Source organism: Diprion similis, chromosome 6, assembly GCF_021155765.1.
Source record: "Diprion similis isolate iyDipSimi1 chromosome 6, iyDipSimi1.1, whole genome shotgun sequence".
In the NCBI taxonomy this organism is placed as follows: Eukaryota; Metazoa; Arthropoda; class Insecta; order Hymenoptera; family Diprionidae; genus Diprion; species Diprion similis.
Genome location: NC_060110.1, coordinates 14,657,064 through 14,674,985, shown reverse-complemented (window position 1 = coordinate 14,674,985; position 17,922 = coordinate 14,657,064). Strand labels below are relative to the sequence as shown.

The window sequence follows — 17,922 nt, the reverse complement described above, 5'->3', positions numbered from 1 at the left end:
TGTTTGATTTGACGAGATGTGTTTCATCTATGTGGTTATCGGAGCTTACAATTAGATAAGCCAAGATTACCACTAGTCTTGAACCCTCAGGAAATGTTCAGGTGTAAATCCATGTATACATACACATATCAGGTAGCGCAGCTGCTAATCTTCACATTGATACGTTCTTATGATGGTTTCGATTATACGTTTGAATATTGACATATACATTACATATATGTGTATGTACAATATTGCACGTATTCACTGAATTCAATTTTGAGTCAAAGAACATTTGAAAATCTCTATTCTTCAGGTTTAGTCAACACATCTTCAAATCCTTATGCAATTTCCAAAAATTGGTGTTATAAATGTGTTACAGTCATGTTTGACAAACTTGATGAGCATCTGCACAGCAAATTTCCTCAGGGATTTGTCGTTATAAAGAATGTGAAATCACAAAGCGGTCTTCCAATTTCAATAGAATTTTCAAAGTCAACGCTCTAGTTAGGTAATGTGAAGTATACTGATTCTAAATCCACACCACAAATACCAAAGATCTTTTGACGTCAAAAAGGCTATGAAAAGTGGTTGTTCACTGTGACTCGATAATCTTGGAACATACAAGTTGAGGATACTTGTAATCGATTTTGTATATCGCATGATTGAGTGATTGAATTTTTTGTATGGAAAGTACACGTTCACTGATGCATCTCGTAGGTATAGGAGAAATAGGGCTTGCTACACCAGCCACTTCACGCTGCTTGACATTTTTTTTCAGTGAGGCTTTTACCAGCCCGACAACCTTTTTGATGCATACACTATCAAAATTTGGGTAAGTTCACAGTATTAAAAGAAGAAGACAATGATCATGTTTCTGCTTTCTTCATATCGTTTCAGTTGTTGAGTTTTTTACGTTACTCTTAATAATATTTTAATTCAGTAATTTTATGGTGACACCTGCTTTGCTAAAAAGTAACTATTTCGCGTCTACTTTTCGTATGTCAATGTAATTTGAATGCCGCTGTAGTTTTATAGAAAATTTCATAAAATCATTGTCACCTTTCTTTATCTGAATTTTGTTCGGTCAGAATTTTAGGCTGCCTTACATACAACGTCCATGATGCCAATTGCTATTTATTCAGTGCTACCTGAATTTACCTATCGCGAAGAGTTGCGTAGAAACATAGTCAATGTTGCATGGATGCTATACATGCATAGTTCTTGGGCTGAAGATGAAAATAAATGATTATAAAACTATCATCACTGTTTATAGAATTCATCATTCCATGCGTTTAAAATCGCTATTAATTTTACCATGCATTTTTCTTCGCAACATTTATTTGTCATCAGAATATACGAGCTTGCGCATTAACACCCAATATTTCCAGATCCAAGCAATAAATTTTTTTTCGTTATTTACGTTTGTGCAGTTTGCTCATTGTACTATTGCAATTCAATGCTACGAGAGAGATTACTGAGATCAAAAATAAACTTAACACAGTTTTCTTCATCCAATGTTCTTGAGTGTACGACTGCTCTCTTTTTTGTAATTGGAACTGTACTTGGAACTTGACGGTAAAAGCAAGCGAAATTGCTAAAACTGGGGGATAATTGTTGTTTTTTTGTTTTAGCGAATATTCTAAGATGATAAAGTTCAATTCTCAATTGCATAAATTAGGCAAATTAATTAATGGGTTGACGATCTTCTGTGCTACAAAAAATCTCTTATATGAGGACTTTAATTAATAATAATAATTTTGGACAATCCAATCAATCTGGCTGGCAGTTCAGAGACACTCTTTAGATTCATATTTTTATACTTACTACTTGTTCTCTTTCAGGATACTTGCATTTCACACGAGTATGTAATTTCCTACACTCTTCCCAGAAAAACTGAAATTCTTGACTCACAAATCGGCATCGTTCAGCTGATTCAGAAGTATCAATCTCATACTGCCAGCTGTACACGATACTTTATGTTTGAGTGTGTAACTCATTGCATATCTATCTAACGTGCCTACTCTAAAACATGTGATTGAATCTCTTGTTTAACAGGAATTAAGAATGTGCTATTATAATGGATTGACATTGGTTGCGGTGCTAACGAATGCTACTGAAATATGATCCTCTTTCAACATCATATCATTCGACCAAACTATATGTGTAGTAAAATTGGTTTCAACTGTACCCAAACCTTACAAGTATTTCCGTTATCATTCCTCTTTCGAAGAAAAATTTTCCTTCTGAAGTCTCCAAAATGAAATATTCCTCGATAAGTCTAGGGTCTCTAATAGCATGTCATCAAATCAGCATGAGCACAACAAAAGTTACATACTGCCATTTTAGTTTTGGCAAATTATTAAGGAATGTAAGGCGAGACTGCCTATTGGTTCGAATCTTTGAGAATACAACTCTCAAATCCTTCACTTGACTTGAACTGTAGACATTCAGGCATTCATCGATACCTGTTGCAATTTTCTCAACTGAAAGCTTGTCCAAAGATTTGACTACTGGCATGTCAACACTCTTATTCTCTGCTTCTAACAGAAGTAATACCTAATTACTCACGTACTCTATGTTATTTTAAATTGCTCGATCAATATATGATTCATCGATAATGATAAAGGTATCATATTTTCCAGGAAACGGCAAGCTAAAATGCAGAAGGAATTGGAAGACGCAGCACGAGATACTCGCGGTATCAGTCCAGATCGAACAAGTTTGAAAGAATGTCCTGCCGGATTTTCACCGTCGCTACCCACCAAAGTTTCCTCCAAATTTGTAAGTTGATTTTCGTATTTCGCATTTCTCGACATTATTGAGTCTACAGCTCACACACCGTTTAACTACATGTTTGAATTATTTTCTTTTGTAAAATTGCTCGACCATTGATTAGCTTCAAATAATTGATATTGTCTGGTGCGCACAGTTTTTTTTATTGAATAACACTTACATACGTTGAATATATGTCAGATATCTAATCATAGAAAAAATTATATTCACTTGAAAACTGGGTCGGCAACTTTACCTGCTGAGAATTTTGTTTTCAAGTTTTGTTAGACTTTGTTTTTACAATAGTTTACACTTTGTTTCGAATTTTCATGCGCTTCGATACTTGTTTAATTTGTCTTACGGAATACAGTAAAAATCGTAAATGATTATCATAATGCTGAACATATTTTTTTTTATTTACGCTCCATTTCTCTCTCTCTCTCTCTCTCGCCCTTCTTATGCGCTTTTACTGTAGAGTACATTATTAATCTAATGCCAATGTAAATGGTGGATACCTAGTTGATTCCAAAAGTGTCGTAATTCCACCCAAACAATCACATTTTATGGCATACTCACGCTTCGTCAAATACTTAAAATCATCGTTTCCATCCTCGTTTGCACGTCTTTATAAACTTTATCGCGAACATACCTATATTGTACACTTGCGCGCGGATATGTTTACACTTGTTGAGAATAAATATTCAATAGAGGCTGAGTTTATTTTCAAAAGCTGGTTATAACTTCGGAATTCAGAAATTGTATATATTTTCTTTGGATTGTTTTAACATTCTCCTTTTTAGCCTACTTTCACCGATTAATTCGAATCATATTTCAAAATCTGGGCTAGAAATACAATTTTTCATTCGGTTGTTTTTTTTTTTAGTTTCCCTTTGATAATTCCTTAGATTCGATCTCATCTTCGATCTATTGTTTTCATAAAATTATAGATAAATTATAAAAAAAAATTGAAACATAGAACAGACCCAGCATGGTGAAATCAGTTTCGAGACTACAATTCGGCGTTCAGTTTTTACTATATCCCATTATACGGATGACGTACAGATTATCAGCCGAAAGCGTCGACTGTAATCAGTTGCAGTCTCGACTATATCGGTCTATCATTAGTTTTATCAGCGAAAAATTTCGTGACGCTAGGAGCGCGTGTAGAATTATAGCAGTTTCACCGATAAAACATCGATTATGAACGGTCGCTTCGACACGCGTGAATTTCACTCCTGGAAAAGCTCCAAAAACTGTACGTGCAGCAATTTGATCCGAAAATCGTTGCCGTCGTAATCATGCTTTACTTCTTATTCACCTGACTAAGTTCTCGAATTTAAGCTCTATAGCGTGGTAAGAAATTATCGTAAAATTTCAACAATAGTCAAACGCTTTGGCGGAAAGTGGAAACGACGTAACGCCGGTCCAATCTTATCAATCCGCATTCCCTCGTTCGGGAAAATGAGAGAGCGGAGAGTTGAGGGTGAGCTGCGTAACTGCCTGGTTGGGTCCGCACGTAGGAGGGGATGCCGTACGCAGTTTTTGATGAATAGTCAAGTTTGAACGTCGGACGGAAATTCGTTCATTTCGCTACAGGGACTTCGCATGAAACAACCGTCGAATCGTACCCAACAAATGTCCGACCCTCGTATAAGAGTTGGCACGGCATCCCCTATTGCGATGGCCTACAACACGTCACGTTACAAAAGGACCGGTCAACTCGCCTCGGCGAAAGTCTCATATTTCAAATAAAGAACCGCGCGAAGTGGTCCTTTCGGTCCTTTCAGCAAGGCGTCTGCAACGACCTCGCGTATTTCTCTCACGATCCTTTTTGTGTCTTCTATTATATACTACGTACCTGTGTATGCCCCTCTACCCTCTAAAATCGAAATGAGAAATATCGGACATCTCACGCGCTATTAGGACACCTGGGTCTTTTGCAATACGCTCTTTTCCTTACGGAATAACTCATCTCTCTTCTCCATTTACTGCAGGCTGCGTCTTCTCTCTCGACTCTTATTGACTTGAATAAACGAGGTGATTCGGATTCGAGGATTGAGAATTTGCCGCCGATTCACACGTGATTTCGCGAAATTATCGAAATTCTAACTGGGATAGTTAGTCTCGAATTCGTGCACTAATTCTTGAACCGTCTGAATTCGAAGCACAAAGGTAAAACGAACTTTGATTTTGGCTTCGAAGTCTGCTAAAAATTTAACGCGGAACTCAAAACTGCGATCTTTTTTAAACATAATTTTAACAGAACCCCCTATAGATGTGATATACCGTGGATAAGAAACTCAGGAAGTATACTCGCGTATTTTCGAACGGTTAGTCCGTCTTCTGAAAGATGTAATAATTGGTTTTTTGAAGAGAATGTTACACAATCAGTTGTGAAACGAATTATACACCTTTGTCACGGGATACGGGATATAAGAATCGCAATTTGCGGGCAGAATAAAAATGGTCAACGTTTGTCCGCCTGTCGAAGAAAAAGGACGTGAATTCACGGTAGAAGCCGCGTGGAATTTTTACTGCGAAGTTGGAGGGAACAGTTCAGCTAAAACTCAATTCATTAGCGCCGGAGAGCGATGTATACCCTGAAGTAGATAAAGATAGAATAGAGGTTCAAGCTGCCCACGTCGTTTTCTTTAGATGACTTCGGAGTTGTACGTTTCATTTTAATTAATCTTGTTTGTCCATTTTACGCCACGTGCAGAGCCGACCGATTCAACGTGACGGTGGTAATAAATAATGAGCTCGCTTCGTCGGGAACAGAGAAAGGAAAGGAGATTGAAGTCGCGATTAATTTCGTAGGAATAAAAGGGAAAAATTAAGCCCGACAGATAAGCCATCTCAGTTTACGCCAATATTGCGCAACGTCTTTCATTCCCCTGCTTCATTCCCTCATTATATCGCGATTCGCCTCTTCGAGCTTATTGTTAAGTATATTGTAAATTGGGTGCCCATCTAAAATTCGAAGAGAAGCAATGGGGCGATTCCTCGTCGAAAAATCGGTCGACGAAACGAAACGAAACGAAACGTTTCGAACGAAAGTTTTTCTACTGCGAGTGAATTTTTTTCAAAGACGAAAACTTTCTATATATTCAAGATTTTCAACTTGTTTTCATGCGAAGAGAGAAAGAGCGTCGGCCCCATCTTTCTACGCAATCCCCCCCCGTAATATCGATGTTTTCTTTCAACTCGTCACCGATTGACAAAGCCATTCTCCCCAAAAGTAGACCGCGCTTTTCAATGGAGTTTTATCGTGCATCTCCTCTACAGCTCTCAACATAACTTGCTTCCTCGTTTCTGTGCGGAACGCAAAAATAACGTGGGAAAGCTGGTGGAAAAAACAACTGTATTCACTTGTCCCGGTAACTGTCCTCGCGTATATATATGTTCATAAATTTTGTTTAAATATAAAACCAGCTCAAATACAATATATCGCTGTCCAAGTAAAGACTGTCGTTTCTTTTTGTTAAAATTTACGCGACGCGCCGGCAAAGAAATTTTACTACATACAATATTCAATTTATTTCTATCATGTCAGGTTGAATACCGGTTTCAAACGAATTGGACGAACCTGTAACCATTACCTCCGCTGAAAAACATAATAACATTCATTCAACCCTACACGTAAGATGTTGGCCTGGCTGCGCGAGACCATTATTCAAACTTTTTCGTACCCGCAGAATCTTCATCAAGTGGGCGGCTGTCTATTCGTCAATCCTCTGTCTCACTTATATACGGTCTTGCAAATTGTAAGAATCTTCGGAAACGCCCAGTCGAATACATGCAACTAACGATTTCAAATATCGAGGAGAATCGAGATTTCGCTTGAATCGATTCATTTCTCAAATTTTATAACCCATGGAGTATTATTTCAGTCACGGTTTAGGAATCAAGTTATTCATTAAGTTTTGGTTCCCTTTTTTTCTATTCGTATGTATCGTGAAATTTGAATTTGGAGTAAAGCCACCCAGCCGATGTTGGTGAAACTTTGTAATTTTCAACACTAAAATAATCCAATTGCATATTACGAAGTTCTTTGTACAAACGCAAGTACCGCATGCGATTAGATTGAATATATATCTGTTCCGTGTCGATGAGAACCAAGTTTGAAAGCTTTCAGATCGAAAGTGTATATCTTATGTGGTTTTACGCGGGTATCTATGCCTATATACCAACGTATTCGTATAGGTATGGAGCTTAGTGTACGTATAGATGTCTCGTAGACTCCCACACGCAGGTCTATTATACCTTTGGAAAATACCCCTTGAGATACGTAGAATAAGTATATGTCTACTACCCTTGAGCTTGGGCGGGTAAGAAGAGCTCGTTTCTACCGAGCTAAAAAATTGCATCATCTCGTAACAAATCTTGACGGAATCCACCGTTTAGCCTTTTTACAGCGATATCGATCCGGCTTCTGAAAGTGTGTTTTCGCCGTTGTTTTCTATCCGTACAACCATTACCAGGACTAACGAGATTTCTCAAAATTGAAAGAGCTGTATCAGCTTGCGGCTCGTGTCTGTAATGCTAGAGTCTTTCACCCTCTGTTTTTTTTTTCTGTAATTCATTTTTTTCATCTTTTCATTTAGCTCGAAGAAATTAGGATTTCGTTTGTTTTTCACGCATCACGCCAAGTACGGAATATCACGATGCTGAAGATATTAAAGTGACGAAGAAATTTAATTTTTGAATGATGCTCGGTACAAGTACATGTAAAGAGTGGTTAGAATTTTTTTGATTATGAGACATAATTTTGAGGGAACATCCTTGCCATGTACAGTACATATTATTTCACTTGTTTACGGTATCTCAAATTTCTGCAGCGGCTGCAGCCTGCACCTAGCGAGCCTTTTAAAATCCGAGAATTCTGGCATGCGATCGCTGAACTATATTTAATCGTAGTTTTCGTGAATTTTCTGTAAATAGAACCTCTCGAATGCGTTACTTTACCAGCAAGCGGCGCCACCCGCAGAGCGGAGTGTACGGTGTAATCTTGCCCACGAATCAACCGTGCGGAAATTGATTGTCTGCTTTTTTCCCCGGTTCATCCCTGTGAACAATATTTACGATATTATACAATATTTTTGAAAAGCCCCGTTCATTTCACGTGTCAGTTACCACGTGGTTTCTTCCATCCTTCCTTCCTTCCTTCCTTCCTTCCTTCGTTCATTCATTCGCGTTTCTCAGTTACGTGGCCACCCGGTCATCTCGGTGTTCTTTAAAACTGTCGAATAAACGGAGATTATTTTTTTTCGAGTGTCGGTGTTGTTGGATACTTGCGAATTGCGGTTGACGTTGCGGTTTCACGATCGAACGCGGAAGAATCTGACAGTTACAAACCGCAATTGCCACGCCTGTTCGGATCCCTGGGTTTGAATAAATATTCTTACCCCTCGACAAGATTGAAGGAAAGAAAAGAAGCAACCACTCGCAACGTTTGATTGCCAATTGACTTAATTCACGAGCCAAACAAGCGTGATACCGACTGCAGTGAAATCGTTTTGACGAATTGTTGTTGTTGTTTTTTTTTTTTTTATTCTTTTTTTTTTAAATAACGTTCTCAAAGCTTTGTGCAAAAAATGCCGAATAAGAAACACAATACGCGTCTGACGAATCGGTACCACAGGGATATATTGATCCAGGTATTATATTTTCGGATAAATATATATATATATGTATATATATATAGGATTGATTATCATTTAGAGTAAAAAGTTCACTTGGATTATCCAAGGGTTTGGTCATTGTATTGTATAGTTGAATGTTTTTTCGGATTATTCATTCGTTACGAATTACGTCTGTCGGAAATTTGTGCTTCAGAGCGAAAACTGCCACCTTGCTCTCCGCGTTGAGCTTACGTATTTTAAACGGAAATTAATGAGAATGGCTGTAACGATAAAGTGAAAGTAATTACTTTGAAATAAATGCGCATCAAGAAATCAAGATGGGAATTCATTTTGTCGGACGACAATTTTCTTCTCAATTACATTTCGACCCCTCCTAGAGCTCATTAGTGACACTTGCCCTCAACCGAAAGTGAAATATTCACCGTATTCCGAGCTTTATTCGAAGCACGAGACTGTGTATAATAGAAATAATTAATTCCTGCGAGACAAAACTGAGAACGACTGCTGGGATTTTAACTGGAATTCAATACGTGCGCGGAGGGATATATCTTCCTTTTTATTTCTATCTTCAAACTATCGGTGATCCATCAAGCCATTAAATATTTAATAGCATAGCACGCCTGGGGATTAAATGTACGCTATTGAAACATTCGTTGTGTTCACCAGTTGAACGATACGACAAATATTCAACTGTCGCAATATGTCTGTATTGATAATAAAAATATCACGCTATGGGCCAATATAAATTTATACCAAAAAAATACTTACAAAGAAAGAAAAAAAAAAAAAAAAGAAAAAACAGTATGAATTAATGGAATTTTTCTATTTCTCACACACTTGTGTTCATTCTCGTTGACGAAGTGTAGTTTGATTTGACAGAAGAAATTTTTTTGTTTTTAAACCTAATTACTTCCATATGCTATCACTAAATTTTCAGAACGATTACTTTTGATTTACTAAAAATTTAGTTGCTTCAAGTCCTCTTACTTCCCTGCAGGTGAAAGTCGATTCAAATATAGTAACGATATAATGCCGCTTCCCCATTTTGACTTAATTGAAACCTTAACGTTCGTGTTGGATAAGCACATTTTATGAAGAATCTAGCTGCAGCTTTCAGATGGTGAAAAAGTAAAAGAAACAGCTGTAGAAAAGTAATGTTTTCGCGCACGACTGAGTTAACTCGAGAATTTAGATGCTCGTACAACTGGCGAGCAGTTTCTTCGACTTCGCAGTTAATAATCTAAAACTCTTTGCTTCTACTTAACCATATAATCATCTTCTCATACGGCTCAATCTGGTAAAACGTTAATTGGCATTCAGTATAAGGCAAGTCGGAAAAAGTTCTTATTGAAATCCTGAAAGCAAAAGTAATATTTTCCTACAAGGCTAGAAGATGATTACCGCGAGTGATGAAATATATTGTAGAGTACTGAGCATGTGCGTAGTTAATGCGCGAATTCAATTACTAACATACCTAACCCGCGAGCAATTATATTCTCTCCTTTTCTAGTAATCTCAAATTCTTATCTTCTGCTTAACCATTTACTGATCCACATAAGCGGGCTTGATCAGCAAAACGTTAATTGCCTTACCGTATGGAAGGCAAGTCCGGCAAAGTTTTTATTGAAATCTTGCAATACTCGTACTTTGCGAAGGGTAGTTAAAATTTTTTCGCACTTAGGGTGATACCGAGGCGGACTAGCGTGCCGCGCGTACATAACAAGATCACGTAACGGAAATCGAACAGCGAACCATGCTTAACATATTTCGCAGCATCTGTTCCCCTTATGGACTTGTATAATCGTGGTGAATTATTGCAGGATGCTCACGACGGTGAAGTGAACGCGGTGAAATGGTCACCCGTGGACCGAATAGTGGCGACTGGAGGAGCCGACAGGAAAGTCAAACTCTGGGACGTATCGAAGGGTGAGTAATAAGCCGTCAATTATATCGAATGGTCAACAAACACCCTTGCGCAGCAGGAACTGCATGCAGATCGAGGGCGGAAACGGGGAGCATAATTCTTCGCGGATATATTATAGAGTCGAATCGGCGAATGGCGCAGCTTAAACTGCATGAGTTATTAGAATTTGTAATGAGGTTGCTGGAGGTAACCGCTGATTGATCAAAACGATCCCCCGGGTTAACAACGCAATCCTTCATTCCATCCGTCTGCGCCTACATCATCCCTGTCACGGTATTTATACGTATGCATATACATATACATATATACATACACGTGTATACAGGTGTGTACAGAATTACACGCGTGGGTGCGTAATTGTTCTTCAAGTCGAGAGCTGCTCCCTGGACTCGTTAGCCATTTCGACTGGTAAGATTAAGTCGGGAAATCTGTTTGCCGACTAAATTGAACGGCTTACCTCAGACGATAGCCGAGGAATTGTAGGTAAACTACTCAGGGGAATATATACTCTTCTTTTACTATATTCCGGAGATTCTAAAGATCGAGCATATTTATTTTGCGTGTTTTTACAAACTGTTGAAATAATTTACGGAATCAGGTTGAAAATTTACAAATTCGGTGCAGCGGCTTAAATTATAAAGTATTTGTCTTAAGATTTAGAACGAAAGTTTTTATTTTACTCAAATTTATAGGTAAATCATAAAAGAGTAATTTGAATTCACCAAATTGTTTAGTAAAATTATTTTGTTTTTAAATCGAATTGAACAGTAAACGTACGGTGAATTCACTGTTCCGTATCCGAATGAAACTTTCAATACAGAAATTTTTAACGGCAGCACGACATGCAAAATGCGAATTTCAGGGAGATAACTTTAATGTTAAGAGTAAACCAGCAACTATAATGCACGGGCAATAAAAATCTTAACCCACCGTACAGTGCTGCGTGCAGGAACGCTTGAGTTCACGCTCTTGGAAAATATTTTATTTATATTTCCTTGTATTCGAAAAAATGATCCTCCGCACTACTTTTTCTTCTTAGTTTCCCTCTCTCTCTTTTATTCCCATTTTCTTCTCGACCTACATTTTGTTCATGTCGTTCAATGAGACAGGAAACTACGCTTCAAAAGGGAGAAGAGTTTTATGTTACTTGCGAATTCTCGTAAACAGTGTATAATATAAACATATAGCGAAAAACTCAGTCACCGTTCTGAACAATTACGAGGCTCTAGAGTCTCGCTTCAAAACTCTATCTGCGACGCCGTACGTCATAGCAATAATATTCGAAATTAGATCGCCTCGATCCGCGTCCCTACATCCAAGAATTTTACGTGCCGAACTTTTGAAACATCTTTAAATAAACTCAACAGGATCATTCCTGATTCGCGTTCATTACTCCTTTTTATATGTTTTCCTTCCATAAATATACTCTTACGCTGCGCCCACGCAATGTTGGAATATAAGAAAAAGATGTTCTCCGTCTTCCACGGCCAGAAAAAACTTCGATATCCAATACGAAGAACACGATACTCACGTTCATCTAATCCTTGTTGCTGAAAATTTAATGTCAACATCCTGATACTCTACAGAACAACATCCCTCATAGTCAATGTAGGGGTTTTACAAAGTTAAGGTCAGCAACAGCTTTCAAGCCTATTGGAAACAAGGTCTGAAGTAAATGAGAGAGTTGGACCATCGGCGTTATAAAGTTAACCCATTCATGCCACACCGGGTGCTGCGGGACATCTTTAATCAATAATTTCTAGTGAAATGCTCGTATTTAGATCATCTTTATTCCAAGGATAGTCAATTGGTTGAGAAATCTATCTATGCGTTGACTAATTCAAAAAAGACGCAGACTTCTTAGATATAGTTGGTTGAAAAAAAAAAATTTCTCTTTACAAAATCGACAGTTTCGAGGCTTTCGAGTTGAGGTTTCTGAGATGCCGGGATTAATATGCTATCTAGTTCCAATTTTTTGCATTTATCAAGCTTTCACGTTCTATATCTGATTGTAAAGATTTGCATTTTTAATCTACGTTATTTAACCAAATTCCATGGTCGATTGCAGACTGAATTTGCCATTCAATGGTACTAAATTCTATTACTGCTCACCGACGCAATTTAATCATTCCAAGTTTGACGAAAATCTTTTGCTAATCGCTTTCTGAACTCTGCAGAAAACAATCTCTGCAGTTTCTGTTCGCTCGCCGGTTATATTATGATTATAATAAAGTTTTGCAATTAGAAATTATAATTCTATATTGTAATAATTAAATCGTTCCATATTACTCTGAATTAACGAATTTCGGAAATATACGTATACGTCTAATCTGGTTCATCGAATAGCTACATCAATACTCGAAGCAATCGAAAACTGCCAGCAATTCATCGAATTCCAATCGCACCGATCTCACGATCAGTATAAACGTCGCGATGCCGTTAAGGGAGATGTAAATCAATATCTCACCAGCTCGAGTCCTGTACAAACGTTAAAAACTGTCATTTCAATTACACAAGTAGATTCCATCGGTGTTTAAATACGATATTTACACAGGAAACAAAGCGGCTTTTTATACCCCTCGCACCGAGTGAAAACTTGAATTATTTTCAGGCTCGTACGACAGCAAAGGTATGCTGGTTGGCAGCAACGCGGGCGTCATGTCGGTGGACTTTGACTCAACCGGAAGTCTGATTTTGGGTGCATCCAACGATTTCGCCAGCAGAGTTTGGACAGTCAGCGATCTCCGACTGAGGGTGAGTGCTTGATATTTTGTTGCACGTTCGAGCTTGTTGTATACGCGAGCATCGATAAGTCTACGATGAAATTTCTCTCATGGTAAAAACCATGGTATTTCAAATATACGAGGAAGCGAACTTGCCGCAAATCTGGCGAGTTCAGATACTGATTTTTTCACCTTCCTCAAGGGAGTTGTTACCGTTGCTCTCGCCTTGCGATGGCCACTGCAAGTTCAGCCAGAAGGCGCATCATTCTTTGTGGAAGCTATATAGGTATACCCATGTACGATGCAACTGCAGACCGAACCACAGCTTTTACTCCGTTCCTCGTTGAGCGTTTGTATTTATGATATTATTATGACTAAGTTGTAAATTTTGCGCACGGAATTGTAAATCGGATTAGCGGGAAACGTGTTACCATCGCAATAATTTGAAGAGGCCCGGATCTGAAGGTATGCCATCCCGCTTGCGTTGCATTTACCGTATAACGGCTGGAAAACTTAAAGTCTTGATAGAGGAAAATTCGTACAACGTACAATGTATAGGCCTTCTATACATGTGTATGTATACCTACATATAAATATATACAATATATATTTATATGTATGTATAGGCATATCAGAGGCAGGCCACCGTGTATAGGTAGTTACGCAGTGCAAATAAGATTTTTGGAAGATTGCCTACGTTGAGAAAACGGATTAACGCGTGAAAATAGCGAGAAAATTTATTGGCTCACAGACTACGTCGCGGAAGATTGAAGCACCCCGTTGGTCTGGATGGAAAGATCGTTTCCTTCTCTCTTTCTCCCTCCCTTCGGATTTTCCTTTTCCTTTTCCTTTTCGTATTTTTTCTTTTTTTCTTTTTCACGTTTTTTTTTCTCTTCTCCCTTCTCCGAAATCTGATTGGCTGAGTGGATTTTCCATTGGGACGCGAATGACTCGCGAACACCCATTAAATTATGGGAGACGAGATGACGAGGGGTGCCTCCCCTACCTCGTACCCCTTCTCCTCCCCTCGTTTTCGGCGCGGTACAAAGTCTGGAGGTGAGATGGAAAAATAAGGGGGGAAATGTCGCGGGGTGAAGGGGACGGGGAGGGGAGACACTTGGCAGGGGAATGTATTTGCAATAGAATATGAAATTTATCGTCACCTTCCCGTCTATTATAAAGCCCATCTACATTTACTGCTCTATCGTAAAACTAATGACGTTCCGGGCTGAAAAATACAGTCACCGAACCTCCGCCTTAGAGGCGCCGCCTGGAACTATTATTTTTTCGCTACATTTCGGGGCGGGTCTTTTCTTCCTATTCCTCTCGTCCTATTCTTCCTTTCGTCCCTGTTTTCATCCTCTATCCTGCACTCAATCCCCCTACAGAAACCCATCGTTTCGCTACCCTCTCAACTCTCGAAACGGCAGCTAGACAGACAGATGGATAGCTCTAAAGAGATATAACTTGGACCTTTAAAGATAATTCTTGTGCTCGACGAGTCTGTCTGGATTCTCTGTTAGACATATACGGTACGTACCTATGACGTCTCTATTTTTTCACCTTTTTCACTCGCCGTTCTTTTAACTGGGTAAAATCATCACAGCTTTCGTTGTCTTTCGTCGTCGTTACAAACGTTTGCAATTATCATTCTGTTTTAGAAATATTTCTTCATGTTGAACAATAGTACTTGACGTGAACGACACAACTTTTGCGACGAGAAAACTTGAAGGAGCTGTAAAAAAAATAAAAAATAAAATAAAAACAAACAAAGAAAAAAAAATCATCAGCATACCTGAAATTTGTCTTTTAAACTTTTCCGTCTTTCTGTACCTGCACCTACTAAAGAAGTTACCGAGCAAAATTATGCAGACTCGGTTTACCAGTAGCATACAACTTGTTAGAATAATTTGTTTATACAACCGCTTAGTATGAAAGTACGTTTTGAAGAGAACCTTCCATGCCTTTCGATACATCCTTTCGAAAGCTCGCATGCGACCTTTCAAATGGATCACAATCACAACTGAAGTGGAAAAATACGCTTCACTTCGTATACGTTGATCATTTTAATGAAAAAATCAAAGAATCGCTTCAAACGTGATATCGTGAGAAAAATTTCAGTTCCAACTCAGCGTACTTTCTTCTTAAATTTTCTTGGAATCAAGGATAAATTGACAATGAAACGTACGAGGGGGACGTTTGAATTTGATTTTACATTGAAAAATTGAACCTATAGCTTCGGCAAGAGTTGTAGATTAGGAATATTTCGCACTCCGGCTTACCCTGCAATAATTAACGGCGACTATACGTAGCCAGCTGCCTGCGGCAAACAGTGGTGATTAATCACGATTGGGTGGTCGTAGCGTGGCTCCTAAGCTTTTCCGTAATCTATGTAGACACCTTGTCTGATCGTCGAACTTGACAGGCTCTTAGACCCGGGAAAGCCCGCAACTGGCCAATAAATAATGTATATCAGGTAAAATCCGTGTGCAGAGAGTGTGCCGTCTAAGCGATGAAAAATAAACCATCAATCCGGCCGCGCGTTTCCCGGTTCACATAGAATCTCGCGTTAGCTTGCGGCTGATGGTTAATTAATCTACCGTCAAACGCAGTGCACCCTTTGCTCCCAAACAGAAAAAGAAAGTCTAGTATTTTCCCGTAACCGCAAATTGCGATTGATTCGTCCAGTGTATACACGTATACAAGTATCTCACGATTCATTGGCACACTGGTCGAAATGGTTGTCGAAAGGCACTCGACTATCGTTTTGCGGTCGAAACATTTCGTCGGGAATTAATGTAAAGCATCGAGAATTGCTTACACGGTTTGAAATTACTTCGATGAAATAATTATTATTTTCGTTGAATAACGAGGCGATATTCGTTTACGTATTGTTTAACGTTTGTTTCACATTTTGCAGAGTGGATGTTCGTTGGAAATTTCAGCTAGTAATCTCTTTTAATGAAAAACACGAGAACGGTTAGGATAAATATTAATCGTCGCTGAATAAATTGAGCCTATATAATTTCAATATGTAAATTCCGATTGTATGTATGTAGTACTACTATGAATATGTAGGAGGATGAATTTTTAAAATCAATAATCTCGCGCGATCACTCGAAATACCCCGGGATGAATTGATGTTTGAAAAATTGTATTTCTATACTGTACGATTGATCGGTGGTGAAAAAATGAAGCATCGACGATTTTTGTGCTTATAATAATCATGGAAGAATTTTCCCAGATAAATATGCTATATTCTGTTCAACAACTACGTCAAGTCGGGTTACGTTCAAATTACTCCCAGTTCACATCCCTTGTTCAACCAACCTCAAGAGCTCATTATGAATTATTGACCATTTGAATTATTGATGCTTTCATTAAGCGAATCCGAACATGACCGGGACCGTTCAGACTTCTAATATATATATATTTCCATCTCGAAAATGAACTTTTATATAAAAATAAATCATTCAGAAAACGGTTTATCGTAGCACAGATCTATACGTGCCCAGCTTTTATAGATCGTAACTAACCGATATGCTTGGTGAAAACTTCTTCATTCTTTCAACAAGTATGATATCTGGCACCTTTTTCTTAGGAGTGAAATTGTATGACGAAAAAATACAAAAAAAATTAAAAAACAAAAAATGGATGCAAATCCAGACGAAAAGTTCAAACTAGACCTAGCAAGGAAGAGAAAGAGAGAGATAGAGAGAGAGAGAGAGAGAGATCAAACATAAATAAAAAATAATGCCTTTCGTGTATCGAAGTCCTTAAATTCAATATAATTTTTTTCTCCGTGACCCTTGTTTGTCACCTTCACGGAAAATAAACGACGCGTTAAACAGATATTGATAGTATTCGGGTACAAGACGTGGAGTCGGATACAACCTGGGTAAGGCGATAATGGACTCGATTTTTGGCTACGGTGCTCACCGTTCCGTAACCAACGGCGATCGATCGAGCTCGGAATGATCGTAACTGCCGCAGGATTCCTTCGCTGGCTAAAATCTGTCTACAGGTCCAACCTTTCATACTTAGACTGTGAAAAATCGGCATCGCATGTCAAATCGACAAAATTTCACCGATCTGAACTGCTACGGAACAATTATTGTGATCAATTCAGAAATTTAACGTCCGATAGTGTTAGATCGACACCGAAAAATATCTTTTATCGAAACTCACGCCGGATTTTTTTACCACAACTGCATCTGCACTCGGAGAAATTTCTCTGCGAGGCTGCAAGCCGTGTTGCTTTCACTCCCGAAACGAATGCCTGCGAGACAGCCGGCAAGACCCTTGCTACACCCTCCATATACTTTGGGGATGTTTCTTAGAGCTTTTTCCAACGCGTTTCGACCGTGCGTGCGCCAATTTTCACCCCAGGTCCGGGGTTCGTATGTTTGCAGGGGTGGGATTTATTTATCTCCTGTCGAGGAAGGGAAAAGTGAAAAGTCCCCAGAGTGTAACATCTCACACAGTTCGTCGAATTTCCACAGCCTACTATACTCACCTTTTCGGTGGATTTTTTTTCTTTTTTATTTTCTTTTTATTTTTATTTTATTTTTGTTTTTGTTCTTTATTTATCTAAAAGTGGCAATAAAACTCTTTCTATTTTACACATCTTTTTTTACCTTCTTGCTTCATACTAGATTTCACATTCACCAATAGGCACAGCATTATTTTATCAAAAAATGTTACGTCAGATTTTATCGTTTCAGTCGATCTTCGTTCACCACTTTAATTTGAAACCATCGATTCTAAGTAGTGATCAGTCAAGTATATGAGCAGTCAAAAAAAGCAAGAAGAAAAATGAAAGACTCACTTATTATACCTCCATTTTTCATATTAATGATAAATATAATTCATCACGATT

At 38.4% G+C, this 17,922-nt stretch overlaps 1 protein-coding gene across 4 annotated transcripts in view; it reads left to right on the top strand.

Annotated features, from left to right (window-relative positions):
• The window catches only part of LOC124406498 (autophagy-related protein 16-1), a 230,123-nt gene that overhangs the window by 2,950 nt on the left and 209,251 nt on the right, over positions 1–17,922 (top strand). For 3 of the 4 annotated variants that reach the window (XM_046881931.1, XM_046881928.1, XM_046881929.1), the window contains exons 6-9: positions 761–814; positions 2,625–2,763; positions 10,217–10,322; positions 12,932–13,074. In XM_046881931.1, coding sequence (XP_046737887.1) covers positions 761–814; positions 2,625–2,763; positions 10,217–10,322; positions 12,932–13,074 — 442 coding nt within the window. The remainder of the gene's footprint in view (positions 1–760; positions 815–2,624; positions 2,764–10,216; positions 10,323–12,931; positions 13,075–17,922) is intronic. The other variant, XM_046881930.1, reaches the window with a different exon arrangement.